At 34.8% G+C, this 23,443-nt stretch overlaps 1 protein-coding gene across 1 annotated transcript; it reads left to right on the top strand.

Annotated features, from left to right (window-relative positions):
* Window positions 1–10,172: 10,172 nt before the first annotated feature.
* LOC117342896 (homeobox protein ARX-like) lies at window positions 10,173–22,050 on the top strand. The gene is made up of 4 exons (XM_033905186.1): window positions 10,173–10,437; window positions 17,444–17,915; window positions 18,329–18,374; window positions 20,590–22,050. Exons 1-4 carry the CDS (start codon window positions 10,350–10,352, stop codon window positions 21,103–21,105), a joined length of 1,122 nt encoding a protein of 373 aa, XP_033761077.1. The 5' UTR covers window positions 10,173–10,349; the 3' UTR covers window positions 21,106–22,050.
* The last annotated feature ends 1,393 nt before the right edge of the window (window positions 22,051–23,443 follow it).

Here is a 23,443-nt window from a genome sequence, read left to right as displayed (position 1 = left end):
ACCCTACAGACCGCATATATGTATTATAACACAGGGACTTTACAATAGTCCCCACCCCACAGACCGCATATATTATTATAACACAGGGACTTTACACTAGTCCCCACCCCACAGACCGCATATATGTATTATAACAAAGAAACTTTACACTAGTCCCCACCCCACAGACCGCATATATGTATTATAACACAGGAACTTTACACTAGTCCCCACCCCACAGACCGCATATATGTATTATAACAAAGAAACTTTACACTAGTCCCCACCCCACAGACCGCATATATGTATTATAACACAGGACTTTACAACTAGTCCCCACCTCCACAGACCGCATATATGTCTTCTCCACAACAGGGAACTTTACACTAGTCCCCACCCCCCACAGACCGCATATATGTATTATAACACAGGAACTTTACACTAGTCCCCACCCCCACAGACCGCATATATGTATTATAACACAGGAACTTTACACTAGTCCCCACCCCACAGACCGCATATATGTATTATAACACAGGGACTTTACACTAGTCCCCACCCCCACAGACCGCATATATGTATTATAACAAAGAACTGGAACACGGAGGCCCCACCCCACATGACCGTATATGTATTAACAAGAACTCCTTACACTAGTGCCTCCACCCCACACCGCATATATGTATTATAACAAAGAACTTTACACTAGTCCCCCAACCCCACAGACCCGCCATTATATGTATTGTAACAAAGAAACTTTACACTAGTCCCCACCCCCACAGACCGCATATATGTATTATAACAAAGAAACTTTACACTAGTCCCCACCCCACAGACCGCATATATTATTATATCACAGGAACTTGACTCTAATCCCTACCCCACGGCCCGCATATATGTATTAGAACACAGGGACTCGACACCAAAAAATGTTCGGTCCCCGATCATCTTTATCAAGTCAACCTCATTACACGATCATTTTTCTCTGTTCCTTGAGTAACCTCATCAAGCAGACTAAGTTGACTGTACATCTATAAAAAATGGTGGATATAACGTCATGCATTTATTTACAGAAAAACCTCGATATAACGCCCCTTACATAAACAATAAGACTTCCCTGTGCCACCCGACAACTCAAAAATAGAATACATTAAAATCTCATCCAGTATGCTTCTCCCTTTAACATATGCTTTTGGTTTGGTTTGTTTTCGTTTAACGTCCTATTAACAGCCAGGGTCTTTAAAGGACGTGACAGGATTTGGAGGTGGAGGAAAGCCGGAGTACCCGGAGAAAAACCACCGGCCTACGGTCAGTACCTGACAACTGCCCAACGTAGGTTTCGAACTCGCAACCTAGAGGTGGAGGGCTAGTGTTAAAGTGTCCGGACACCTTAACCACTAAGCCACCGCGGCCCTTTATTTGAATAAGCCATCCAGCACGACGGTCGATTGCGATACTAGTCTTATCTTGTCAGTATATCGAGGTTTTAATGTAAAAATTATCATCGATCAATGTTTGTATATAATCTGTGTTATATGTGTGGCACCCTGTTAAATAATGTATTTATGCGTTTCTAAATTTGTCCGTCGGTAGCGCGCGTATACTTTCGTTTCGTTTGTATGTACCGTTGTTATAGTAGGCCCCGGATAGGTATACTAGTGTTATGTATACTGTAGGTGTTGTATATGTATGGACATTGACTGACCGCTTGACCCGTAACATGCGCTGTCTAATTCTTTCTTCTCGAAAACTGCATGTATGAGTGTTGATTTAATTTGTAAAATAACTCCCTTTCGCTATTTGTATTGTTAACTTATGAAGTTAAGGTCATAAATATTTTAAAACTTCCTTTTGTAGCATAATTAACTAGCCATATTACACCACAGAAATTCGTGGTATGAATTTAGGGAATAAACGTGCATTCCCCTCTAATGAAAAGAATATTTGAACAGCTGAAATCATTCGGGAACTCTTTATCTATTTCAATTTAACAATGGTCGTTATATTAATTTTGTGAAACAAATATCAACGAATTCCACGCGCTGTGCAGAATGATAATAAACTTATGAATTTAAACTGTACCTGCCGAAGCAGATTCGATTCGATTACAAATTAGAATTGAAAATTAATTTTTATGGACAGTGACATATCAGCGGAAAATATAGTCACGTGCCCCGGTTGTTTTGTAATTGTTTCCATATATCGATTTTTGTCATTTTAACTATTTATAATTGAGTTTTAAAGGAAAATACTAACTAATTAATGAATTTATTTTTCAGATTTACGGATGTAAAATGACACCTGTAAAATTTTTATTTTTCTATCAATTGCATTACAGTTTTGCGTGCGTTTATTCAAATACATGTTCATCGGGTATTTTTATTTTTACTTTACTGTGACGACGAGGAAGTTAATTTGCGAAATCAACATTTACATTTAAAGCTTTGTGTTTAGATCCGTTGATAAAAACACAACCAAATTGGTGTAAAGTTTCATCGAATAACGGCCATCCCAATACGTTTGTCGCTTGTTGAATGCTATACATTATGTACAGTAGGCTCTGGGCGTTAGGGACGCGAGAAAAAACAGGGCTTTTAAAGTTTAACGTTCAGCCCCAGATTCTCAGAAAGTGGCGGTGCTCCCCAATAAAACCAGAAACTTTGTGACAATGTGATTTGGACATCTTGACCCACAATATATGCCGAACTTTCCTTTTTTTTTTTTGTATTTTTGGGTAAAAATCTCATAATTTGATATATACTGTTTATTATTTATTCTTTTGATTTGATAGTTTACTTAGTTTCAATGCGATAGTCGAAATTAAACAAGTTCTACAAGGTACCAGACATGTCAGCCTTATTATCAGTTCTCAGAATATTGTTTGACAATGACAATGACAATGGCAATTGTTTATTCTCATAGACAATATACAGTGCACAGAATATGAACATTAGCAAATGGATAACAATGATCATGGTAAAACAGGATGGACATCAGTATCGCGAATTAATTATCTCATTTATATCAATAATAAATTTAGCCAATGAAGGTACTCACAATATATCAGATTATGTCAGATCGGCTATGATCTAATAGCAACTTTATAAATGGACATCTTGTCTCACGCGTTAAGCGTGACTGAGTGAAATAGATCTGAATAAGAATAAAAAATATATGCATTAATATCTACACATGATATACATGTGTGTACATGTATTTATACATTTTGTGTATAGAGAGATGTTGCATGTTATCACTTAAAGGAGCATTCCTTCGTTTGAATAAAGTTTAGGTCATACAAATTAAACTTACTGGAAAATATTATTTTTTTCCCCAAATAGTAAAAGTTATAATCTTTACATGAATAAGGCAGTTTTACTCTCAAGATAAACTAAAGTTCTCCGAGTATTAAGTCCTGAAAATTCTTAATGCGACCCGAAGTATCACTAATTACCGCAAAGACTTGTATACGATACGCCGTTTCCCTGTACATTTCAGTGTTTATTTCATTACATGTAGGCACAGACACTCATATAATCATCGTTCGACCATAAATTTCATCAATTGTGCATGTTTCTGATGTCCGAACGAAGGAATATAGCCCCTTTAAGCTTGGAAGAGTTTATGAACAACACGGATTTACTAAGTTTGGGATTTGGTTAAAATTTTACCAAACTGATCTCAAAGTGGTAAAATGCAACAAATCGTAGCATTACTAAAATCAGAACCTGTATCGGAAAATCCAATTTGTGCATCCGGAAAATAACTGGAACGGATTTTATCGAGAAAATCAAACTATACAACCTAGAGCAAAATACAAGCTGTTTTCAATATTTGTACAATATCATTTTCCAATAAAATTTTGAACGAGAAATCCATCTTTTTTAGAAATACTATTGATTAAATCATTGCGTAAGTATGGTCGCTACTCTATTGATTGTTCGAGGATATCAGTTATTTCTAAGCGTTGTCATCAGCCATTTAATTGGATACTTTAATAAGGTTCGTTTTAAAATATATCTAATTCAATTTTTTTATTCAAAGCCCCTGTAATCGTCTTTATTCAAACCGGGTCGCTCTTTAGAAAACAAATCGTTTTCAACGGGATCGATTTTACCATGTTAGCGTCACCGTGACGTCATCAGCTTGTTGGTAAAATCTCAACCAATACAGGTAGTTCACCTGTAGTTCTCCTGGGATAATGAACTCATGGATAGGATCACTTATGGAAGGTCAACGGAATCTTTATCACAATTTCTTATAATCGAAAGTTAAAATGTGACACACATGGACCTTAATACATTGTTTTTTTTATTTCATTCTATCGTTGCCATTTCACACACAAATGTGATTTGTACGCATGTAATTTTATTGCGATGTCAGTTGCAGTAGGGTTTTTTTTTTTTGTTTTTTTTTTTTTTTTTGCTGTTGTTGTTTTTGTTCCTTTTTTTTTAGTGTTTTTGTTTCTTTTTGTTTCTTCCTTTTTTTTTTATACCAGAAACGTTTTTATTTTACATTCACGATCGATGATATTATCGCCAGATTTTTGCAACATTAAGTTGGTTAAGGTGTCCCGACACTTTAACACTAGCCCTCCACCTCTGGGTTGCGAGTTCGAAACCTACGTGGGGCAGTTGCCAGGTACTGACTGTAGGCCGGTGGTTTTTCTTCGGGTATTCCGGCTTTCCTCCACCTCCAAAATCTGGCACGTCCTTAAATGACCTGATGACGAATACACAGTGAAGTAACTGTATGATGTCATCATATGTAGCGAATTACGTCATGACATATTACGGTTTCAGTAAGCATCTTTTCTCGTAGAGTTAGATTTTGATAACAACTAGATTATTACAATTCTAATATACATATGCGAATCGTATATTTGGACCATTATGACAAGACCCTGTGTTCTAATACACACAAATACGAACCGTTGGGCAGGGTACTGGTGTCGAATCCCTGTGTTCAAATATACATATACGAACCGTTGGGTTGTGTATTTGTGTAAAGACCCTGTGATCTAATGCATACATATGAACATTGGGGCTGGGATTTGTGTCAAGTCCCTGTGTTATATTACACATGAAAGGGTAGTGGGGTTGGAACGTTCTGTGAGCTAATACATGCCAGATATATACGATCATTTGGGCTGGAAAATTGAGTCAATTTCCTGTGTTTTGATAAAGGAAATATACGGACCATGGTGTTAGGACTTTGTGTCAAGTCCCTGTGTTCTAATACACATTTACGGACCGTTGGGTAGGGTACTGGTGTCAAATCCTTGTGATCGGATACATATGTACGGACCATGGGGCTGGAACTCTGTGTTAATTTCCTGTGAGCTAATACATACATTGTATATACGAACATTGGGATAGGGACATTGAGTCAAATCCCTGTGTTTAATAAAAATGTTCGGACCGTTGTGATGGTACTTTGTGTTAAGCCCCTGTGTTCTAATACATATATACGGACCATGGGATTAGGACTGTTTATCAAGTCTCTGTATTTTGATACACATATATGGACCGTCGAGTTGGAAACTTTGTGTCAAATCCCTGTGTTCAAACCGAACTCAGATTTCAGATTTCAGATTCTTTATTTTGCCGACAGCCTTACGGCTCATAGGCGCATCAACAATACATGTACAAAGAATACAATTATTCACGTCTAATAAACACACTCGCACACTTTCACACACTCTCACACACACCAACATAAGTAAATAACTACGTAATCAGGAGAGTGATGGTGTAATAATACACAAAACTTAACACACGAAAGTGTTGAATGGTAAAAGTAAGCATTGTAAAAATTACACATAATTAAGTACAAACTCATGATAGAGAATAATTAACTGAAAACTCGGAACCAGGTTGAGAATTTGTGCTCAGACTCTGTATTCAAATACAAATATACAGACCATGGGCTGGGTATTTGATTTCAACTCCTCAAGTGTTCTAATGCATATATACGTACCATGGACTGTGTATTTGTTCTCAAGTCCCTGTGTTCTAATACATATATACGGACCATTTGGTTAGAAACTATTTTTTGTGTCACGTTAGGTTTCCCATGGTTGCACGGATACCTTCTACAGTAAGACCCCCTTCTGCACGTCAATCCGGGCCAACAAGCATGATTGAAATAAGTTGATATAACTTCTTTTGCAACTATTGTAAAATGAATAAAGTATACATCTTACAGAGAAGAAAAAAAACAAATGTGTCGAGTCCCTGTGTTCTAAAACGCATATACGGACCGTGGGGGCGGGGCTTTGTTTAAGTCCCTGTGTTCGGATACACATATACGGACCGCGGGGGCGAGATCTGTGTTAACTCCCTGTGTTCTAATGCATGCATACCTACCATGATGGGTTGGAACTTTGAATCAAATCCCTGTGTTCAGATACACATACGTCAAGCCTCTGTTCCAAAACAATACATTTAGCGGATCTGTACTGAGAAATCGTTGGTCGATTATAACTTTAAACATTCGATATACAAATTAATATCGGATATGCAATTAGCAGGTTGTTGGAACGCTGTTTAATTATTCATTTGATTGATATGTATAATATTGCGAATTGGCTAAACTACCAATCATACGTGTGTAGCTCCGGAGTGCTAAGCATTGTTAGCTTTCTCATCGGTCGATTTGTGGGTTTTTATCAAAAAAATAAATAAACAAAATGATAAACGTGTATGTTCCATAATAAAAACGTGCAAAATCGAAGCAACCAGTAATTTAAGATATTTTTAATAATAAATAGTTAAGGAAATAAATAAAACACAAACGTTCATTTTATATGGTAAGCTTGAATGACAGTCACTAACTGTTCGTGTTTCTAGTAAAAGGACGGAATGATAGATGCAATAAAAAGTTTAAACAACCGTGTATTGCCATAGAATTCACGGAGAACAAATATTCGCATTTGAGAAAACTCACGGCAGATGGCCAGCATGAGCTTCCTGTCTATTCTTCGGAGCAAATTGATGTACATGTGTAACATTTTCCGACAATTATTTAAAGATTGGATCCCGAGTGTCGACGTTTTTTTCCCACAGTAACACTATATTTAGCATATTATGCGTTTATAAATGACATATTAACCGTAAGAAGTTAAATTTACTTATTACATTGTGAAACTTCAGTGTAAATATTATAAATCTCCTTATTAAGGAGAATCGTCCCTTGTTACCCGCCAACATATTTCACGATACATAGCGGGCTATCACGTGGTCTTTCATATAAAGCTTTTATGGGTAGAAATTCAACCCCAGACAATGTCTGTTGAGCTTGTGCATGAAGGGGCCGCGGTGGCCGAGTGGTTTCCCAGTGGTTTCGAGGTGTCCCAACACTTTACCCCTAGCCCTCCACCTCTGGGTTACGAGTTCGAAACCTACGTGGGGCAGTTGCCAGGTACTGACCGTAGGCCGGTGGGTTTTTTTCCGGGTACTCTGCGTTTCCTCCACCTCCAAAACCTGGCACGTTCTTAAATGACCCTGGCGGTTAATAGGACGTTAAACAAAAACAAAACAAAAAAGTCTTGATGTCCTTTCTTACTACGTTACATGAACATCTAACAACATCGCATAAGGGGTCACGTTCTGGTGACTTTTGTTATCTCAATATTTCACTTTCAAGTCGAATTGTCAATTTCTCGATCTCACCGATCTTATCCATTTGATACATCATGTATTTGAAGTTCACTTCCAAGATTCTGTAAGTTGTAATTTGATTGGTTTGGTTTATTTTGTTTAACGTCCTATTAGCAGCCAGGGTCAATTAAGGTCATGTCTGGTTTTGGAGGTGGAGGAAAGCCGGAGTACCCGGAGAAAAAAACACCGGCCTACGGTCAGTACCTGGCAAGTGCCCCACGTAAGGTTTCGAACTCGCAACCCAGAGGTGGAGGGCTAGTGATAATATGTCGGGACACCTTAACCACTCGGCCAACGCGGCCCCAAAATTTGATTGGTTAATCCTAAAGATCATGCTGACGTGACCCCTTATGCGATGTCGTTAGATATTCATGTAACGTAGTAAGAATGACCATCTAAGATTTTAATTAGATTGTCTCAATTTCCTTCTGAATTTACAATACTCTCTCCTCCATTATACCTCTAGCTGTGAACTCTCCATGAACTTTAACCTTTGACCTTGATCGCGTGAGGTGATACGTAATCATCGATAAAAATGGCGGCGCCCATATGGAATTTGTAACCTCTGCTAAAAAAGTTACGAAAAAGGGTGCTTATTTTATTAAAAAGCTTGAAGTTATCATAAATTGATTGAGAGTGATATCCAAGGGACTGGGAGAAATTAAAAACGCTATGAAGCCGTCAGAGGAATTTAGTTGGAAAGGAGAGCTTTTCGTCAGTCAGCTGTTCAACAGGTAAATTAATTAAATTCCTACTGAAATCGCGATGGGACACCATAACAGTCCATTTCTTAAGCATTCAAGACGAAACAATTTAAAGTATTGTAAACACCATAGCGTGTACAAAAAACACGTGGACATTTATAAACACTGCATGCGGAGATATACGAAACTGTTGACTCACAAGCCGTTCCATCAACATAGCACGACAAAATAAACTGATGAAAATATCCCACGTGTGACAGATTGTATCTTGATTTTATCTTTTAACGCTATACAAGTTTTAAAGATTCTTGAAATGGTGCGAGGCGTTTACAGAGGTATCTGTTATATGGAGGTAACCGCACTGCATTTCTGGGAAGGGATTGGGGCAATCCAGGAGAAGTAGAGATCTCCGGATATTTTTACGGGGAAAAGACTTCTCTGTAACAAATCTTGAACTCTGTTTAACGTGCTATGAGATTTTTCAGTCAATAAAAGATGTGAAAAGTTTCAAAAATCAGTTTAATCTAAAGAGATTTTTCCAAATCAAACTTACGAAACTATCAAAAAAAAAAAAAACAAAAAAAAAATCCCCATTGGACCGACATTCTAGCGATTTAAAATTGAAAGTTCTAAACCGATTTCATGATTTATATAAATCATATGAAATGCTAAGAATGTTACCATGACAACGACAACCACGAATTATACAAGGTTTTTATTCCAAGCTTCTGGTTTCTTCTATGGTTCTTAATGGAATTTGCGGTTGAGTTCCGTGTATTGGGTTCTATTTTGTATTCCTTTTTTTTTTCCAAATCTTCGTTTCGTTTTTTTTTTTCATTTCGTTCCGTTTGTTTAGCTTTTTGTTTGATTGTGTTTTTTTTTTCTACTTTCGTTCCGTTTGTATGATTTCAAATCTTCCACTTAACTGACAAGTATCTACTTCATTTCATATTGTTGAAAGTGGCAAAGTGGTAAATATGATGTATTTGATATATATTTGTCATTTCACTTACATTGATATTAGACATTGTTCCTGACATGCGCACTCATACAAGTAAAAGTACCTTCATTGTTGGAGATGAATATTTCATAGTGTTCGCCCGAACAAGGCTGAATAACAAACTATCGGTCAGAAATCATGCGAAACTATTTTGAAAGTTATTTTCCAACCCGTCTTCATTACAAAATTTCTGCCGTGTCCTAAACAGACAATTTGCATGCAACCAGTGGTGCTGTCTGTGATAATTTATTAATTTTTGCAAATTTGAAAAGATAAATAAATAAACAAAGACCAAACATACCTATTTTATTCTGCGCGATATGTTGAGAAAATTGCACAACATCTCTATAACCTAAATGAAAGTACACATACATGTATTTAAGATATGGATAAAACTGTTCAGTGGCAATAGTAATGATATTTGGTGTACGATAAAAATAAATTCGTCATGTTTCCCCTTAAATTAGTGTTGGCAACCATATCGGAGAGAAACAATCTCGTTCTTTTAATCAAAAGCTACTCAAAATGCAGTAAAGTTTCAAATGTGTATAGATTAGTCGACTGCTTCAATATTTATTAGCTCAATGGAGGGGGCGTGGTTAAACGGAATGGCACGCGTTAAATGTCGATTTTATCTGTCATCCACGAGTGATCAGAGATTGAGAATATTCCGGGGTTGGTGGGATCAATAGAGAAGAATTCTGATTGGTCGAGAGAATGTCCTATGGCCTCGTGCCGTGAAATTGACACACTGTAGTATTTTTTAATGTTATGATATTTAATTTAATAATGAATACACCTGTTTCACTCCATACCTGTCATAACTACGGTCACAGCCGGAACACGCACACGCGCGATAGTTCTACACGTGCTCACGCTTAAAATTATATTTTCACTGTGGAGTTGAATGACTTGACTATCAATGTGATATTGTTCCATTGGATCAGTGGAAACCCTTAGAAGAGACTTACATACACATTTGAAGAAAAACAGATATCTTGAAAAATGGATTTATGTGTAAGACGGAGGTCTTCATATGATATTGATAGTTTGATTGGGAAGAGTAAGAACGATAAACACATTTCAAGAAGTGGTAAGTAGATTTATAATTGCATTCCACTTTTTACTCTGATTTATGACTCAATTGATAAAGAATTCGTCATTTTGATATTTCATTTTTCTAAATTTATAAATACAATTTGTAATATGTGACGGGAAAACCTTTCTTTTTGAATCATTGATTGCGTGATTTCTTGACCTTATCGTTAGAGACTTTAAATCAAAAATATATAAAAATTGTAACATGGTGACAAAAAAAGTCACAAAATCATCAACGTTTATCATTCTTAAAGTATATGTAAGATAAATAAAATACTTGATGAATAGAATATTAAACTTGTATTTATATGAAAATGTTTGTGGTGGTCTGATTCTGATATGCATACCGTTTTAATACATCTTTAAACATAATTACACATTAAAGTCTTAGCTCGGCAAAATATGTGGAAATATATACTTTTGTAAGTCTAACTTACGGAAGAATTCAAAAATAGCTCGTTGAACACCTTGATGATATCAGACGAATCAGTCATTATAAAACGTACGCGGAATTTAAAGGGGCATTCCTTCGTTCGGACATCAAAAACGTGCAATTTCTATTGATAAAATCTTTGCCCGAATGACAATTATGTGAGTTTTTGTGCCAACCAGTAATGAAAGTAACGCCGAAATGTACAGAAAAATGACGTTTCGTACTCAAATACCGTCTGCCTCTGCGGTGATTATTCATACTTCGGGTCGAATAGAGATGTTTTATGATTTAATACTTGAAGCACTTCGCTTTCCCTTGAGAGTAAAATTACTGTATTAATTCAAAGATGATAACTTTTAATACTAGAGAAAAATACATATTTCCCATTAGGTTTTATTTTATCGACATTCACTTTATTCAAACGAAGGAATGTCCCTTTAAAGGGAAAACCACAAACGAAAACTTCACAGATAACGCATTTACAACCGAAGAAGAAATAAATAACATTTGTATCTCCTTAAACACCTGTTAAAATATTTTCTCTTTAAATATCGATTGATAGTTCCATACATCATGCTATTGTATATGTCCTGTCAATTCCACATAATGTAAAAACTTTTCTCACCGCAAACACAAAACATGCTTGTCTGATAGTTTTATTGTACGCAAACTTTTGTACGCAGTTAACCATGCCATTCAAAAATTCTTTGTTTGTTCTTATTTTGTGTTGACAGAAATGGGGGCGTAACAATAAAAGAGGTATAGAATAAACTTTAAAATCTAAAAGAGGGAAAACAACCTAATTTGACGAGTAAACACTCGTGTCAACGGGGGGACTTATTCGTCTCCAAATTTAAACTCTCACAAAATACTGAAACTCTTTAAGATACCCGTTATTGTTTGAAGTAGAAATCGCGAAATACTTAACAAGATAAACTATTTATTTATCGGAGTATGTTTAAATAAAATCCTGGTCATTACAAAACAAACCAATATTCAGGTGAAAAAAAATCATACTTGATAATAAAACGTTTGTGATTAATTAAGATGTGTTACTGATACGATTTAGAGGTGAAATGTTCATTTAATCAAATATGATCAACTCCAGATTCATTCTTTAGTAAGATCATGCAAACTCTGAGGATTGCCGCTAGCTTGCATGCAACTCATTAGTTCTTACGAATATTAGCACCAGTTCAAAATAATATGTATTTCATGATCTATTTAAACTATCTCATTTATCAAGATTTTAAATTGCCCAGATTAAGAGTGTTGATGCACTTCATCTGCTGTATTTGAACATTAGTTTAGGTCATTTTCGATTTGCTCTTCTTTCCTTCTCGTCACTTTTGACCCCAATAGTATCCCTGACGAGTCCTAGAATGACAAAACAGCTGTATAATGTCCTTAGTATCACTAACGACTACTAAAAGGACAAAAACAGTTTTATGTTCACTGACGAGTCCTAGAAGGACGAAAGATCTGTATGATGTCCCTAACATCACTGACGAGTCCTAGAAGGACGAAACAGCTGTATGATGTCCCTAACATCACTGCCGAGTCCTAAAAGGACGAAACAGCTGTATGATGTCCCTAGTATCACTGACGAGTCCTAGAAGGACAAAACAGCTGTATGATGTCCCTAGAATCACTGACGAGTCCTAAAAGGACAAAACAGCTGTATGATGTCCCTAGTATCACTGACGAGTCCTAGAAGTACAAAACAGCTGTATGATGTTCCTGGTATCACTGACGAGTCCTAGAAGTACAAAACAGCTGTATGATGTTCCTAGTATCACTGACGAGTCCTTGAAGGACAAAACAGCTGTATGATGTCCCTACCATCACTAACGAGTCCTAGAAGGACGAAAACAATAGGATCTTCACTGACGAGTCCTTGGAGGACGAAACATTTATATAGTGCCGCTAGTATTACTGACGAGTTCTAGAAGGACGAAACACCTGTACAGTTCAATCTTTATCCTCATAATTCGGCATATTTGATTGGTTTCTACTTGTGTCTCCCTTCTAGAATACAAAGACAGGAACTTGTGTGATAATGCTAGTAACGATTACATTGTATACATTATGATATCTATTAATAGTGTATAATGATATTGAAGATTTTGACTATGATTAATTTATATACTTAACAAGTATTTAATGCAGTTTGTCATAAATATATTGTCAGTGCCGAATACGTCACTACTCTTTGTTATTGTTTTACCTCTTGTATTGTATAAGTGATTATCAAATGTGTATTTAGTTTTAACTATTTTGCTATATATTTTTTTCTGTTGGATTGGAAAACATGCTTAAATATTTCAAACATTCTATATTGTATGATGTATTATTATACACCCCTAATGTCAGTGTTTAACACTTATTTAAACATTTGCATTCGAAAGTTAAAAGTTATTTGTTATTGATAACGCCACTCCATTAATACCTTAACCGTGTTAACTATATCAAGCTGTATGGAATTATGTACTTAAAACTGGCAGATTTTTTATAAAATGAATAATATGACAGTTACACATATACAATATATATCTTACCCCAACAACTTAACACTAAGAAAGTATAAACTAAAGTAAGGTTGTACATAAAACTCATAAATACAGTTACAGCACATTTCGATGAATGAATATAAAACTGCAGCACACGGTTGGTCCTTCCAAAACTCTTCCGAGAATTTGGTACCCAGTAGAGATGTGAGGAACTATTGGATTTGTCGTACAAGTTGTGAAAACATGTACGAATATGAATCGCAGATTAATAAATGAACTTCATAATATAATATATTAAGGTAGAAAGAGCGTAAATTGAACTCCTCAAAATAAATCTGTATCATAAAGCTGTCCTCGTAGAACTCATCACGTGATGCTCTAGGCACTAAAATGTTGGGAATCCAGGAATGAAGCATTGGACATCATAATCGGACTTTAGAGGGTTCAGTCAACTTGGCAACATTGAGAAATTTGAAATGATAATGTGGCCTGCAGAGTTAGGGCAAATCTCGGGACTGGAATAGTCATCAGCCCAGCTTACAGTCCAACCTTCTCAAAGGACTGCATTTAAGCATAACTTATCATTGTGCATGTCCATTTGCTATTAAAAAAGGGAATAAGATGATTTTAATCAGAATCAAACCTGGAATAATTTATAAATATATATACTTTCCGACTTGTAATATTTTTTGTATAAATAACATTTAATTACGTTTTTAGCTTGATCGCTATGCTATGTTTAGATGGTACTTCATTTGTGCGATCTAAAAGAACGGGAAAACAATTTACCATGGATTGCTCCTTGACAGCATTTTCATAAAGACAACTGTTATAGGGTACCATTATTGAGAATGACCATGCATTTTTTTGTTATTGTTTTATCATTTTATATTCTTTTGAAACTCCACAACTCTTTCTGATTTAAAGCAATATTTCAGGTCATTATCTACTCCAAAAGGTTAAACATATATATTCTAACTTAAAACTCAAAAATGGGTAACCATAACAGTTGAAGCTCTATTTACGATAAAAGTTTCTAATAATATTTATATCTTTCTGTTACAATCTTGTTGTTTATAATACTGTCTCAGCATTCAGTTCTCAAACAGAATTTTGTTTAAATAACTACAAGAAACATATCTTAATCCGAAAACAGATCCCTCCAAATTGAATGCTACCATCTTAATTCTGTTCTGGCTTTCTGAAACACACTCTAGCATCGCAAATCAGTCAGAAAGGTGAAACATCTACATGAAATATTTTTATCCATCGGTATATCAAAAACTTAATTAATATGTCAGACACGTCTTTGTCTTTGACATACAATTATAAGCGTAACAAACCAAACAGATTAAATACAACATCGCTTTTAATATGATGTTGAATTCGTGAAATGATCTTTATAAACAATACATTGGTATAGGTTTGATCTTAATCAACCTTATTAGCATATGAAATAATTCAACTATACATATATATGTCATAACTCTTCAATACTATATATGTACACTTATCAATTTCTTAATACTGTCAGCTATATATTATAATTCAACAATGGTAATCTTTATCTCAATTGTTCAATACTGTATATTTATTAGCCATTAAACATTGTTCAATATATATACATGTACAGATTTTTTAAAATGTTATATACCTAATCATTGACACCCTTGATGCTCTTCACAAAAACAAAAAAACGATATTGTGTTGCTGTAAAACTGTATCTATAACTGATGCTTTTTCTGTGTATTTTATGTACTCACAATATGTAAAATGATGAATAAAAATATTTCAGAACTGAAAAAACGTATGAAATAATATCCTCTTTAGCTTGTATACTCTTATAGAAATTTTATATGAATATTTATTCGAGACTTGTTTCTTCGTTTATTTGCATTTCTGTTCGATCGAGTTGTGGAATATTTATTTATGATTAATGACTGAAATTGAACGTTTTGGAAGTTTTACTAAAATTTTGATATCGTCGCAAGTTATGAAATTGGACAATATCTTTCGCTACAATTTTGTTCTATCTGCCGAAAAAAAAATCACACATTCTATAAAATAACCTATGTTTGCATATATATACATACAGTAGTCTGTTAAATCAGCCACTGAATCCCTTTATTAATAGCGATGGTCGGCCACACGTTTGATTACCCGTTTCGCACTTAAATTAAGAAAGTATTTGATTTCTATGTATAATCATAATTTATTTAGACCACTAAAATTAATTCTGTCAACATACCAGTACTAATAGGCACAACTCTTTGATGTCCAGTTTGCATACCGCATCTACAATTTTTCAGTCTAATTGGGAATGATAAACAAATATTGATCTCCGAACCTTAAACACAATCTAGATTTCATTGCATAACACCACCCACGGGTTAAAGCAAACGTTCTTTCTAATTACAGGCGATTAGGTAAGAGAGAATAGTACGCTAGTAAGTAATTTGGAAAATAAACAACACATCGATGATCGAAAATACTTTTCCTTGAGCGATTTGTTTAATGTTACAATTAATAATTCGATCGAGTACTTTTACGTAAGTGTAAAATCGAATTTCATGTCATTATTCTTTGGAAGAATGGAAATTACAAATGAGACGTTACATAACAATTTTATACGTGACCGAATAGTTTGTTTTCTTGTAGCAAAATTGTTTGTTAGTGAATGCACATTTGGCGGTAATTAAGCATATCACGCAATAGACATATATCTTGTAGATAAATTCCCGCCATTGACCGTTGCTCCTGTTATTTGCATTGTATATTGAGGAGAGAAACAAGTTCGATTTGAATATATAATTTATTATTGAAATCCACTGTGTTTGTCAGAAACAGTTACAAATTTCCTTTTTGGGTACAAGACACGATTTCCACAAGAATATGCGTTATGTTATAACTTGTTTTATGTTTTTTAGGTTATAGGTTAAGATGACATAAATTCTGCGGTAAATAGACTACATAACAATGTCGAATTAGTTTATAAATTATATAATATAACAATGCTGAGTTAATTTATGAATTATATCAGAATACTGAGTTAGTTTTTCGATTACATAACAAGTCGAATTAGTTTATAAAGTATATAATATAACAATGAAGAGTTCGTTTATAAATCATAAAACAATGCTGAGTTAATTCATACATTATATAACAATGCTGAGTTAGTTTATACATTATGTAACAATGCTGAGTTAGTTTATACATTATATAACAATGCTGAGTTAGTTTATACATTATATAACAATGCTGAGTTAATTCATACATTATATAACAATGCTGAATTAATTCATACATTATATAACAATGCTGAGTTAGTTTATACATTATATAACAATGCTGAGTTAATTCATACATTATATAACAATGCTGAGTTAGTTTATACATTATATAACAATGCTGAGTTAATTCATACATCATATAACAATGCTGAGTTAGTTTATACATTATGTAACAATGCTGAGTTAGTTTATACATTATATAACAATGCTGAGTTAATTCATACATTATGTAACAATGCTGAGTTAGTTTATACATTATATAACAATGCTGAGTTAATTTATAAATTATATCAAATGTCGAGTTAGTTTATTAATCATATAACAATGCTGAGTTAATTCATACATTATATAACAATGCTGAGTTAACTTATAAAGTATATAGCAATATCGAGTAAGTTTACAAATCATATAATATCGGAAGTAGTTTAAAAACAATATGTCAATTCCGAATTAGAATTATACGTGTCAGTTGACTGATAAAACATGCATATGTTACTATAACGAGTTCGAGAATTGTTATATTAGTATTATTACATTAGTACATGAGTTTTGATAAGTAGTTTATGAGTTTATAATAATATATCATGTTAAAAAGATAATTTTTATTTGACATATTTAATGAATTAAACGATGAAAATCAATATGGAACAGCAATAATATGATTTCAATGCTGTATATGTCTGTAATTAAATATTCAAAAGTTTGTGAAATAATAACGGAATTCTGGCGAAAATACGTTAATGTCGACGTGATATTTTATAATTACAGAAATTGGTTCAGAAAATCAAGAGCGTAGTTTGACATCAGGTATGACGTCACTATCTTATGAGATGGACACGACACAAGGTGATGACAAAGGTTTGCCTCGCGCGGTGATATCACCTCTGAAGATTCCATGTCCAACAACAGCTAAATGTCTCGTTGAATTCTCTGACCAGGACAGAAGTGAATTAAGCCCAGACAATAATGACTCTAAGAGTATTACGTCAGCTTCTGATGACGTCACAAGTGCAGACGGTGGGGAAACGGAACCAATTCTTCATTCATACAGCATGCTTGGTGAACTCAGCAATCGTAACAACTATCATGGCGGCCGTGTAACTTCCGGTTTGGATGATCGTGACATAGAGGAATACGGAAAACGTAAACAGAGAAGATACAGGACTACTTTTACAAGTTTTCAGTTAGAGGAACTCGAAAGGGCTTTCCAGAAAACTCATTATCCGGATGTGTTTATGAGGTATGTATATATTTTAAGGACAAATTTGTCTTGGATTTTCATATCGGTTTGTAACTTATCAGTTATTGAAAATATTGTATCCCTTTTTTCCAGTGGTGAGTCCCAGACTTAGACATATGTATCCCCTAGTTTCATTGACGTGTCCTAGATTTCCACATCTGTATCCCCGAGTTTCAGAGCGAGTCTTTGATTTTTGCATCTGTATGATGCAGACTTTGAATTCGTTATTCGACATTAAATATTCAAAGGTTGTAACTAGATTCATGTTAAGTCCGTTTTTTTTTACAATCTCCTTCAAACGAAAAAATAGATACAACTTTTGACAAGAATGCTTGAATTTAGCAATAATCAATTTATATTGTATCTAAACATAGTTTTGATTCTTATATCAATTTTGAATATGATTGTTGTAGGGAAGAGCTGGCAATGAGGATCGATCTAACAGAAGCAAGAGTACAGGTGAGTTTCACGACTTATAAGTCAAGTGATTGAAACTCTTGAGGAGTACCGAAAGTATAAACTATCTTTATGTTGGTGTCTCCTCAATTCCTGTTGTTGTCTCACTTTATGTTGGTGTCTCCTCAATTCCTGTTGTTGTCTCTCTTTATGTTGGTGTCTCCTCAATTCCTGTTGTTGTCTCTCTTTATGTTGGTGTCTCCTCAATTCCTGTTGTCTCTCTTTATGTTGGTGTCTCCTCAATTCCTGTTGTTGTCTCTCTTTATATTGGTGTCTCCTCAATTCCTGTTGTTGTCTCTCTTTATGTTGGTGTCTCCTCAATTCCTGTTGTCTCTCTTTATGTTGGTGTCTCCTCAATTCCTGTTGTTGTCTCTCTTTATGTTGGTGTCTCCTCAATTCCTGTTGTCTCTCTTTATGTTGGTGTCTCCTCAATTCCTGTTGTTGTCTCTCTTTATATTGGTGTCTCCTCAATTCCTGTTGTTGTCTCTCTTTATGTTGGTGTCTCCTCAATTCCTGTTGTTGTCTCTCTTTATGTTGGTGTCTCCTCAATTCCTGTTGTTGTCTCACTTTATGTTGGTGTCTCCTCAATTCCTGTTGTTGTCTCTCTTTATATTGGTGTCTCCTCAATTCCTGTTGTTGTCTCTCTTTATATTGGTGTTTCCTCAGTTTATGTTGTCGCTTGTGTTTATTTTGATGTCATCTTATTTCATGTTAATGTTTGGTTTTTTTTTTTACCTTTTAAAGTCCATTTGTCTTTCCGATTGTTTCAGTATCAGATATTTTCTTTTGTCAAGATGGGTGTCGTCTTCCTTTTTTTCTGTTTTACAATTACCTTCTTGTAAAAAATCGAACTAGAGAATTTTCGTTAACAGATGAAAAATAAATAAATGAATAAATAAATATATTAATAGATAGATAAATTGGAAATGAAACTGAAGGGATTAGGTTTGATAGGAATCGCGATCATGTCAGTAAATTAACTCTAATGGTGTTTCTGTGAGCCACCTGAACAAATAGATATCAAAATTTATCGTGCAATTTGGTCGTAATCTTCCACAACTATTAAGTCTTCTTAATTTTTAACGTAACCTGACATTATTCTGATATTCGATAGCGAGAAATCGTCGCGTTTGTTTGAGCGGTTGGTTCGCGGACTTGAGTGGTAGGGATTGAGTCGTGTACACAGGCAGGGTGTGTGATCAGGCTTCTATTTAATCAGACATGTCGGGATCAATAAACAGGGATGTATGGCTCAGTGGCAGAATCGACATTATCAACACTTGTGCAAAATTGCTCGCCACTTCAGCCACGTGAAGGATACTTGAAAAAATTAGATATTTATCAATGGTAACTAATTGGGTATAATTGCGGTATTATAAAATCGGGGCGAGTAAATTGATGGGGAATGGATACCCCTGAATAAACATGTCATATTCTACTTTAAATATGCTAATGAGAAATTCAATCCAATGGTCTCTTATATTTAAAAGTGACTTGGTGATTTTGTCAAATTCAAACGCAAACATTTAGTTTTTATAAGAATATATAATTTGAATAAAATTTAGCACAAGTACGTGAAGATGTGTTTTGTCAACATCAATTAATTTGTATAACAAGTTAAATATAGATCGGTGGGTGGTAGACTTAATTCAATCAAATGGAATATTATATAAAAATAGATTCTTCCCTCCTTGCAAATACTAGAGAGTTAAATGTCAAACACTTCAGAGGATTGGTTAAATTTAACTGTAAACTGCTTCAGATCCAAAAAAAGGTCATTATGCAAATTAATAACATCACGTGTTGAAGCCTCATTTGTGCTGCTCAAAAGCTGATAAACATCTTAACAAACATCTCAATATATATTAACATTTAAAATAAAAGCTAAAACCCGTTATGACTCACTGATATTCATAAAAACAAACCGTCGTAGTTATCAATACATGTATTTCCTTTATAACTTTTAAGCCAGACTACACGTATCTCAATTTTACTTTAAGGTAAGCGAAAAACCCAAAACATGATTGCCGGTCGTGCCAAAATGTCATAAAAGTATCTCAAAATATTATTATTTACCATTTTAAAAATATAACGCACACATGAGACGATTTAAAGCAATAAAATGACAAAACGTTTTAATTGTGGAAACAATAAAAAACAAATCAACATTTTGTTTACCTTTAAATGAGATACTCAGTTTCTTATTATATTGTTGCAGGTTTGGTTTCAAAACAGGCGTGCAAAATGGCGGAAGAAGGAGAAAGTTGGTCCACAAGGTCATCCCTTTAGTCCATATGGAGGCTACACCAATCCGCCGGCGTTATCGCCCCGGTCTTTAGTCTCACCACAACAGAGCTACACCGAATTACTGATGAGAGCGTATGAATCACAGCTCTACCAAAGAAACGACGGCCATTTTGTTTTCCCTTCTAGCGCTCGAAACATTTGCGCTGGCCCAGCCCTGTCACCGCCTGGTTTATATAACGTAGCCTTCCGCGGTGTAATGTATCCTAACGCTAAAACTTCTGCAATCCCTCCGCCGACTATGTCATTCCAACAGATGTTTGCTCAAATGACTTCCCAGAATTCCAAAGCACGTGACACGATTACACTTCCTGTTGAACACAATATCATGGAAGGTGACCAAAGAACATCGAGTATCGTGGCATTACGGAAGAAAGCACGTGAGCACGAGGTCAGGATTGGTGTGGAAGGTCAAGGAAGTGCGTCATAGAACAAAAAACAAAAAAATAACGGACTACTTTTTATTAGTCTACTTTTTCTCGTCAATATTTTTTACGGATTGGATGTGATCATTACTTATCGGTACATATCTATATGAACATGTTTATTATATTCATATACATCACGGATCTCGGGTGCATATTTAGTATTGACGAAGTACCGGACATCGCTTTTTGTATTGCAGGAGAAGCGTAAATGACGCGTAAGAATATGGAAGGAAAAATAGTCCCGTACTTGCAATACATAAGTAGGATATTTTCCTTTGTCGAAACAAAACTAGTGAGTCGATATGAACTAACACGTTGACACTTACTAATGTAAAGAAATCGAAAATATAACGCTTTCCTTATTGAAGGACTCGTTAAAAGTCAGAGCAATTGAAGGAGAAAAGAAGAAAAAGTGGAGAAAGTGTATAGAAACATATGGATGTAAAAGGATTGTAATTTCTTACCAGATACACAAGTTGTGCGGCCTAGTTATGAGTACTGTGTCATGTGACATTTCGCTACCGAGTCTAATTTTATCTTGGTATCGCCGTTTTTATTGATTATTGTGCCATTTTTATTACTTTTTACATATTGTGTTTGACACTAGTATACTACAAAGTAACATAACGTCTGTATCAGTTCCGTGACAGGGTGTTCGGGACATTTAATTCACGCACGTGGAGCTGACAACGGACCTTCCCTATAAGTAACGCGAGCGGAAGTTCATGAGGAAACTCTAAATGCCGGTGAAAATTCCGGAACAATATTTCAAATTTTTTTATTTTTTTTTTTATTTTTTTTTTATTATATTTATTATAAAAAATAACACCACCTTAGTGCAATATGTGTGCATTTAAAACTACATTGTTATAGATGTTTAAAGAATTTATTTAAAAGAGTGCTACTTCGTCATAGCGGATTGCTAATTAAAAGTTACAGAATGTGAAGATGTTTTCATTATGTGTTTTAGTGATATGTGTGACATGTGTAGAGGTTTCATGACGGTTTTGTTGTTGTTGTTGGATTTGGTATTTATTTCGCTCGAGTTTATTTTTTTTAAACGAGCATGCTGGGCATTGCTACAGTAATACATGTCCCCTATCGGCAAGCGCTAACCAAAGTAACAGTGACCTTGACCAAAAAAAACCCTCTATTCATACTGGACTTACATACCAACTTTCATCATTATGCCTTGAAATATGGCGGAAAACTGAGTGGACGGACTTACGGACAGACAGATAGACAGACAGACAGACGGAAAGGAAATCTATAACCCCATGTTTCATAGGTGGGGACGGATAAAATATCGAGAGTGAAAAAATACAATATCCAGCAAACATGAGCCTTGCGCATTATTTCTACCACAATAAGCTGAGCCGGAAATGACGGCATTGTGACCTTGGTTGAATACACTAGTATTTGTCGACACTTTCAAATAAAACGTAGTGATCTTAACATTATGTAAAAAGTCTTTTCAAAACTTATATTTCTACTTTAAGATACGAAACGTCATCGGATCAATATTATTCCCGGTTCCTGACCGGTCAAAATGGATCATGTACAGTGTATGATCGGTTTAGGGAAGTTCCACTACATACATATGCAATAATCTTTACAATTGAATAACATTCAGTTTACACCACACGTTTTGATTGGTTGACACAGTGACCTTTGACCGGGACTAGTTTTGAATCACGTGGTTTAATGCGTTTTGATTGGCTCACACTTGAAAGCTGCTTCACAAGGTGCTGGAAATAATAATACACAAGAAGTAGTTCGCAGATGTTCGTGTCATATTCGAAAATTGTTTTTTTTTTTATCATTTTTTTAATCTTGGAAAAGAATAAACTTGCATATTATTTGCTATGATTTGTAACACAGTAAATTGTAGTATTTCGATATATTTCCGAAGTTGTCAGTTTTGCATTTCAATGAGCGGCATTTCACTTGAACTTATCCTTACACCCCACCTGAAATTGTGAAATGAGCACACGTTGTCACAAAATATGTCCATTCATCCTCAGAATAGCTTTTCAATTATGGAAGAAACAGGTCACACAAACTCGTGGTTGCTGTATATGGTATTCATTTCACTCTCGTTAGTTATTTTTTCCAAAGTTACAAAAACAGTCGCTTAAACTCATGTTAACAAAATAACCGGCTCGAGTGAAAGAAATACCATATACAACAACTACTCTTTGTGTAACCTCAAAGGACATTTATACTATGGTCTGAGTGGGAAAACAGCGTACTGTGGTAGGTCAGAGGTCACAGAGAGTAGTTGTTGTATATGGTATTTATTCTCTGGAGTTGAAAGAAATACCATACACAATGTACTAT

This window comes from Pecten maximus, chromosome 14 (genome assembly GCF_902652985.1).
Source record: "Pecten maximus chromosome 14, xPecMax1.1, whole genome shotgun sequence".
In the NCBI taxonomy this organism is placed as follows: domain Eukaryota; kingdom Metazoa; phylum Mollusca; class Bivalvia; order Pectinida; family Pectinidae; genus Pecten; species Pecten maximus.
Note: the sequence above shows the minus strand (reverse complement) of the source record. Positions and strands in the feature narration are given on the sequence as shown.